This window comes from Drosophila eugracilis, unplaced genomic scaffold (genome assembly GCF_018153835.1).
Source record: "Drosophila eugracilis isolate 14026-0451.02 unplaced genomic scaffold, ASM1815383v1 contig_75, whole genome shotgun sequence".
Classification (NCBI taxonomy): Eukaryota; Metazoa; Arthropoda; class Insecta; order Diptera; family Drosophilidae; genus Drosophila; species Drosophila eugracilis.
Window position 1 is genome coordinate 3,321,315 of NW_024573645.1, and position 8,298 is coordinate 3,329,612.

Consider the following 8,298-nt stretch of genomic DNA (forward strand, 5'->3'; position numbering starts at 1 on the left):
AGAGCAATTCGAACTGCATTTTCACTGAGCTAGCAATTTGTTAAGTTAGGTTTACATTTGTCATATAATATTTTCCAAAGTTTTAACAATTTAGACATTTTTTTGTAAGGTAACAAATGCCAAGCAGATATAATTATCATTCTAGTTATATTTTCTAACAACTTCTAAGCCAGAAGCATTGTCTGGCTTGTCAGGCTCTGTGGCTTTCGAAAAAATCATTATTTGAAAATCAAAATTTTGGAAACATCAGTTCCCCAATGCCACTGGTTGTCCAGACCTGGTACTAACCATTTATCCGGCTCACTCCACCGATGTCCAAATTGAACTGAGTACGCCTTTACCCAAGTAGCAGTCGTCGTATCCGTATGCCGGAATCCCATCCAGAAAACATAACCGAAAGCCATTCCCAGCAGTCGAATAGACAGCCCAAAGACACTCCCACTACCAGCCAGTAGGTTCGTATGTATGTATGCGGTTCGGTTGGCCAACCGCAAAATTCTTGCCAAACAAAATAAAGAAAACAAGAGGAGAACTAACTTGGGCCAAAGCAAAGCAGAGCCAAGCGGTAACGGAAATTGTTAACCTTTGGGGATATCAAACATTTACGATTGCGTGGCAGCGGCAGCAACATTTAAGTTTTTATCAGCACAAAATAAAGTTTTGGTTTACGGATTGTATTCCTGTTCTCCGCTGCCCTCACCCTCAACCATTTATTTGGCCGAAGGCAGCCACAAGTGCCCAGGAGCCAGGAACAAGAGGAGCAGGAGTAGTAGCTGGATCAGCGGCTGAAGGCTCGTCCCTGTTGATTCCAGGGCACGCAGAACTTTTATCCTTTTCAATTTCGTTTTTCTTGGCGAGTACTTTTGAGGGATTTAAATTTCTGCTTGCTGCCGGGGCAACAAAGAAACAACCGTGGGATCGGCAACATCGACTTGCTGGCGACCAGGTGAGTGCTTCTTGTTGGCCTAATCACGGCTTTTCCGACTTGGCCGCAATCAAACTGCAGGCCAATGCGATTGTGGCGGCCGATTTGACTTGCGATTTTGGTTGAAGTAAACATAGGGTTGTACACAGAAAATAAAAGGATGTTTTTTAAAAATATATTAAAATTTAATGACTAATTTTCCTTTTAGAATTTAAACAAAATCTTTCCTTTCAGCCGTCATGAAAGATAAGAAAAAAAGCCGCCGAGATTCCCTGCCAAATCTTGATCAACCTGGACCATCGAACGTTGTCAACCCCGAGGACAGCCAATCCAATAAGGAAAACAAGTCCCTTGTCGTAGAGGATCAGGGTGTACCCTTTATATTGGTGGATTGCTCGACCTATACAGTTCGCTCCGATCTGGAGTCAGCTCTTAGCCAAGTGGAGAAGGTAAGGATGGAGAAGGTACAGAGAGATATAGATGAACTCCAGTTGCCTCAGCTGGAGGATGTAACCCCACCGCCAGAATTGGATATGCCGATTAACTTAGGTGCCAAGGCAATGGCTAAAATGAAATATGAAGAAGATGAGCGACGCTTTAAGGAAGATCTGCAAAATCTTAAAATTTCTGTGCCGGAGCGAGACCCCTTTTCTTTTGGAGATTTGACCAAATTCGAAATGAGACAAAGTGAGAATAAACTGCTTCAGCAGACCGCCACAAATCTTGAGCAGATTCGCTGCAAGCTGGAGCATTTGAAGAGCTTGCAGGATGGGATGACGGCGCCAAAGGTCACAGTCACACCTTTAATGCCTGAACGTCCAGTCATTCGCCGTGAGGGCACCTTTGACGTAAAGCGTGAAGATGACCCAAACGGAGAGATTACCGAAGCCCTAGCACCTAATCCAACGATAAATCTTCTAAGTGAAAGACGGAAGCCTATTCCGGATACTAAGCAGATTATCAACCAGATTGGCGATCTCCTAATGAAACTTCAGCTCCAGCAAAATGACAGTAAGTCTCTGGATGAGGGATCTTTATATTCTTATATGGTGACCATTAAACCTGCTGGAGGAGTCTCAAATTGCTCCGTTCAACCAATTACAGATCTCAAGTCCCGCGAAGATAGGACAGCTGGCCAGGTTAATAATCTGAGATTTTCACAAGCTCCGTCGATCAACATTTTCTCTCCTGCCAATGGAGATGGAACTCGGCCTGGCGTGAGCTCAAATCTTATCGATGAGAGCTCCTTTCGTACGACTTCTCTTCCAGAGATCTCATCCACGCCGGTCAAATCTCCTTTTTTGGGCAAAAGGCCAGGATCTTTCCTGAAGGTTCCTACTCCAACCAGATTTTGTCATGGCAGAAAAAGGGATTAACTCAGGAGCAAGGCAAAGGATTTTAACAAAAAGATATTAAATTTAGTTGAATGACATTCAAGGCTGACAAAAAATATATATTTTTAATGATTAAGGGAAAGACTTTCTTTATGGGATGAGGCATAATCTAAAGGTATTGATATATTAGACATTAACCAGGGATTTATATGATTTTTTTATGTCAAAAGCAGTAAACAATTTGCAATTAAATAATTAATCCAATAATCCAATTATATTTGAAAAATTGTGACTTAAAATGTAAGCAAATCTACTGTGTATAAAGTCAAACTTCAATTTTGCCAGCTATAAAAGAACTCCAAATAATGATATCAAACCAGGCCAAGATCAAAACTTGGTTTTCGATAACATTTACCCCTTACAAAAAAATGAAATTTGACAAAAAATTAAATTTCTGAAAACCATCGCCATACCCACATAGAAAGTTTGTACGGGTCGTAGGCTGCACAAAACAATCCTCCTCATAGCTGTGCGTTTTATTTTAACAGAGTTATAAGCATTATACTGGTAAAAATATCGCTAATTTTACTAAAAAGTCACCATTTTTTATTTCCAGCCCAAAATTTCAGTATTTTCCTCATTACAAAGGCAAAACTGATCGCAACATGGAATTTTATGCATCGTTGAGTTCGTAATTAAATTCCCCGTCGAACTGTGTGCCACACTTTACAAGTGATTTTTATGAGATTTAACGTAAATTTTTATGATTATTTCCAAAAATGCGAAAATAAGTCTGTCCCCGATTTATGTCTCAAAATAATAGAATTTTCCTTATTACAAAGCCAAAAATGATCATATCATAGAATGTTATATCTCGTTGAGCTTGTATTTCAATCTATTTTCAAAATATTCAGCTGGCAATTAAATCTGAAGAAAAAAATATTTTTTAATTTTTTCGAAAAAATGATGATGGTACCCCTTACAAAAATGCAAAATTTGATAAAAAATAAATTTTCGAAAATCATCACCAAAATGAAACAGAAAGTTTGTTTCGGCCGTTAGCTGCACAAAACAGTCTTCCTTTTGGCTCTGCGTCTTCTTTTGGCAAAGTTAGAAGCATAACACTAGGGGAAAATATCGCGAATTTTACTAAATAGCCATCATTCTGATGTTCCGCCCGAAATATCAGTATCAGCATATAGACACATTAACCTACACTTTCCAATCAATATTTGTTTTTTCGTTACGCAGCTAAAGTAAACAAAAGTGGTTTCAATTGTTTATTTGCAATTTAAATTCTTTACAAAACGAACAATAATTATGGCGATGCTATCGCCGTTCACATTTCAATTTACATGGCCATGCAAATTTATTGTTTTGTAATTAAACCGATTTAATCACATTTAAGCGGCAACTGTCCTCCAAAACTTAACTCGTACACCTTTGTCTAGCGCTTCCTGGTGCATAAAACTTGCATCTTGGCCACTTCCTGAAGGAGTTGTCTAATTGCATGGCCACGCACTTTCATTGCTCATTTCCGAGTTGGCCTCGAGTGCGTGGTTGCAGCTCATTTTGTTCGGTTTGCGCAATTGTGGCCAAAGTGTTTTCAACTTTCCTCTGTCATTTTACCCGGAGGTCAACTCTGAAGCATCCTGCCACCCCCTACCTATCCTCCCCACGTTCGGGGTGGATTTGGTGAAATGTTGGCCAAGTGCTCGGCTTGGCTTGTGCCAGTTGGCAGACGTCCTGCTGCAGGACCTTAAAAAGCTAGGCCCTGCCGCCTCTTGTCATTTGTCGTTTGGGCCGAAATTGCAAGATTGACTGTTGGGCTGCAGTGAGGGAGAAAGTGGATGTGGGTTGGGTGAGGGGACAAAAGTTTTCATTAGTTTTAATTAAATCCCAAACAGCATTTCCATGCTGCACTCTGTATCTCTGGCACTCTCTGGTTGAGGCGTGTGTTCTTTCGAGGCTTTGTCAATGAGTTTGCCCAACAAAACCGAATTAAAAAACATCAAAATTAATGACACTTCGCCCCGGGGAGGCGGAATATTGTGGAGCTGGTCAAAAGGAAGTTGCCATGGTGCCTCCGCTGCCACTCGAAGTGCGGACAACATTTGTGCAATTTATTTAGCTGGCTTTTTGTGGCGCTTCTGGACGCGAGCATGTTGCTAAATAAATTTCATGATTTACTGCAGCCATACGGGAAGCGCGGACAAGAAATGCCCAGCAACAGCAACAACAACTTTGGCAAAAAAAAAAAAATGACAGTTGCCAGTGGCCACAATGTTTATATAGTTGTCGAGTGGGGCGTGGCACATCGGTGAGGGCGGGGGGCATTGGCGTTTGCCATGGGCCGTGGCAACATGAAATTTGCAATTAGATTTGGCGAAAAAGGCAGCCGCAACATCCGCCCGGCGTCCCAATTCCACTTGCCAGTAACCAGCAACTAGCAACTAGCAACCAACTTCGTTCCCGGGTCCAAGCGAAATATTTAATGCGGAAAGTTTAATCGCAATAGCTGCGGCAGCTGCAGCGGCGCATTTCCGGCATTTGTTGGTTTTTAGACAGCACTTCCCGCATTCAGAGAATCTGCAACTGCAGCACAGGACATGGACATAGCAGCGGCTCATGGTTGACATCATCAAATTTGATGCCCGCCCGGCATTTACTACCCACCTCCCCCTTCAGAGTCTTCGGGGATTTCAGGATGCCACGAGGCCTGGCTGTCAGGATGCCAGGATGCGGACGCACTTTCACTGCGGCTAGCCTTTGAGCGGACAAGAAATTAAATAAATTTTTGATTAGCCAGTTGGGTCCGCATCTGCACGAGTTGTGCCCGGGAACATATATATATATATATATATCTGAACTCCATACTCCACGTTTTTAGAATGGCGGAGATTTCTGTGGGATTTAGTTGCCTCTCAGGACTGTGGCTTTATTTTCTGGTGACCGCTTTGAAAGTGGGCTGATTAGTTTGGTAACTGCGGTTGTAGTAGGTCAAATCGGGATTACAGTAAAGGGAATGAGGTCATCGTTAAGGTCTAGTGAATCCTCTCAGACCATGTATCAAATAATTTTATGTAAGCTGTGCTTATTACGATGTAAACTTAAGTTTTTTTAAACCAGTTTTATGGTTAAATTTAACTTAAATCTAAAGACGAAAAACACGTAAGGAGTGATTATAAGAAAGTTGTCTTCTTTATCCAAAGATAATTGCTAATTTAATTTTAATTTGTAACTAAAGAAAGAGCAGCTCTGGCACTCCAGTTCAGCTGACGTGATAACCGGAACTGGTTTTACCCAATTTCAAGCATCGCTAATTGGCGCTCAGCTAATTTGGCACAAAAAAGAAAGCTCCCTTGGAGCGGGCGAAATGAAAGCCAAATAAATGTGCCACGCAATTAGAATGCACAACAATAATTACATAATAAATTCGCGAACGCAACTGCAGCAGCAGCAGCACCAGTGGCATGCAGTGTCTTCCGGCAGCAGCTGCCACAAAATGTAAATGGAAATAAGTGGCAGGACGACGACGTCGGGCGGGTACTTCTTTCTCATCCCACCCTGTTTTGGCGACCGCGTTTACAAATGCCTTCGACTAGTTGAGCACTTGATCAGCGAGTGTCGGAAGGGTGAGCGGATGAGCGGGCGGTTGGGCGCCTGGGCGCTTCCTTCATCCATTTTAGTTTTACTCCTCGTGTGTGGGCGACGGCGAGATTAATAAAATTTATTATCATTGCGATAGTGGCAAAACAAACTGAACGCCCGCCCCTCACATCCCCCGAAGTATTTATGTGCCTGGTGCTAAAACCAGCTGGGAGAACATATCAAAATGAAGTAAAATTCATTTTACAACATTCAGACTGAGCGAGCAGTGGGAAAACTGTGGGCTCTCGAATGCAAACCGAAATTGCAAATGCGCTTCTGGGCTGCCATCGAGCTGAGGGCTCAGTGTTCAGTGCTCAGTGTGCTGAGAGCTCTGTGCCAGGGAGATCCTTCTCCGCCTCCGCTATTCTCCTCCAAATAGAGGACCGCCGCAGGAGCTGGAGCAGGAGCAAAACGGAAGTTCGACGCCCAAGTGGCAGTCGCGATAATAGCGCCCTGCCATGTGCGCTAAAGTATTAGCATATATGTATGTACGTATGTCCGTACACACTAACACACCCAAGCCGAGAGCTAGAAGAAAAACTTTTGACTGCAGCGGCGCTATCAGGAGACACATAAATATGAAAACGCAAGCGGGGCTTGAGAAATGCACTCGCCGAAAGCAGTGCCATGGCCATAAATATACCACAAACATATTTATATTTATTGTTAGCCAAATAAAATGTTTCTACTTACTAGTGGGTAGCGAGTATATGTGCTTCGGCTAGACTCGTAAATAAATTAAGATTTAAATAGGTCAAATTTATTGTTAAATGGCTTCTTACACTTGGCTAAAAGCACAATTTATAAGAAGATTTATGGACATTTATTGTCATAAATTAATTAGTCTTTCTTAATGGGGAAAAATAATTAATAAATGATTGGATAAAGAAAACATGTTATAAATATTAAAATTAGTACTAACATCAATTGTCTTAGTGACGTTATAAAATTTTATTAATTTTGGAAATTTATGATTATTATTTTTGATTTAAGGTGTTTTTTTTACAGATCTTTAAATCTATTTAAGATTTTTATTATACATGAGCCAATTAGGTTTTCTTTTCTTTACTTTAATCATTAGTTTTATATTAGTTTTACTTTTAATATTTAGTCTTGGTAATTCTTTCAGTGCCTTTTGCAGGGGCACCCTGGCTAGTGGCGACTTCCTAGGCAGATATATGGAGTGTAAAAGTGTCATTGCCACGCCCAGCGGCCATTACCCACCACCCACTGCCCGCTGGCTATGGAACTGCAACAGAGTGGAATTTGAATATTATTGTCACCCACACACAAACACACACACACAACGCACAACCAACTAAACACACACACCGCCACATCGACACCCACTGGGCCTTAGAGCAGGCCCTGGCACGAACACAGGTTTACTTGGACAGACCTCGACCTGGAGACCAGAAAAGAGATAGAAGGCAGGAGCAGAACGAGAACCCGAACCCAGTATTTAATACTGTTTGCGGAAAATAATAGCTAGGCCCCCCCAGAGAGAGAGAGAGTGAGTAAGATGGAGTGAGAGGGCGAGGGCGAATGCGAGTGCGACAAAGAGGCTAGAGATGCGCCCCTGGCGGTGCCGTAAATTCAAATTAAGTCGCCCAACTTGCTGACAGTTAAAATCTTGGTAACAAAAATGTGCAGAGGAGCCCACAGGAGAGATCAGCACTGCACTGGGCCACACGGCGTATGAGTGTTTCCCTGTCTGCATACACTTGTCTATATGTATGTGTGTGTGTGTGTGTTAGTTACCAGTTTGTTGAGCATCACACGCAGTTGGTTTTGAATTTATTGCCGCAAAATGCAGCAGCGAAGGTATTCCCCCAGAAGTGCAGATGGATTAAGTGTATATCTACATACTCTGCTATATGTTTGTGCATTTCAGGCGAAGTGTGGGTGTGATTGCGTTTCATTTTAATTAAATACTTTGCCAAGCTCTCTACCAAAATGTCAAGGCCTTCGGCTCGTTTTCACCTTGCTCCTCTTCATTGCCCCCGCTCCCGCCCAGGCCACAGCACCAGCCCCAGCTGCTTGGTCAACTTTCATTGCTACAATTTGGGGTCATCATTGAAATCAATAAACGCTACCAAAGTGGTTCAAAGTGCGATTTTAAGGCTGTGGAGAGAAAGAGAAATGGCCAAGCACTTTTCCAGTGCACCAGTGCTCTAGTCGCCAGCAAAGTTGAAAGATTTCTCCCAGTCCGGGAAAGTTTGTCTGACCAGGTCAGGGAATTGCGGGTCTGAGTTATGAGCAGCAGACAGGAAAGGTGCGGTGCCAGGGAGCGATTTGATCGCTGCTTCGATAGTCTTGTGGCAATTCTGCTGGCACTCAAATTAAATTATATTAGAAAAACCCCAAGAAATATTTAATATATTTAAA

At 42.3% G+C, this 8,298-nt stretch overlaps 1 protein-coding gene across 2 annotated transcripts; it reads left to right on the forward strand.

Annotated features, from left to right (window-relative positions):
* The first annotated feature begins 191 nt into the window (after positions 1 to 191).
* Positions 192 to 2,394, forward strand: LOC108116556. Of its 2 annotated transcripts, XM_017228495.2 has the most exons (3): positions 192 to 946; positions 1,160 to 1,936; positions 2,030 to 2,394. In XM_017228495.2, exons 2-3 carry the CDS (start codon positions 1,165 to 1,167, stop codon positions 2,299 to 2,301), a joined length of 1,044 nt encoding a protein of 347 aa, XP_017083984.2. In that variant the 5' UTR covers positions 192 to 946; positions 1,160 to 1,164; the 3' UTR covers positions 2,302 to 2,394. The 2 variants fall into 2 exon arrangements, with proteins under 2 accessions (XP_017083984.2, XP_017083983.2); XM_017228494.2 differs by having other exon boundaries at positions 1,160 to 2,394.
* Positions 2,395 to 8,298: the final 5,904 nt, after the last annotated feature.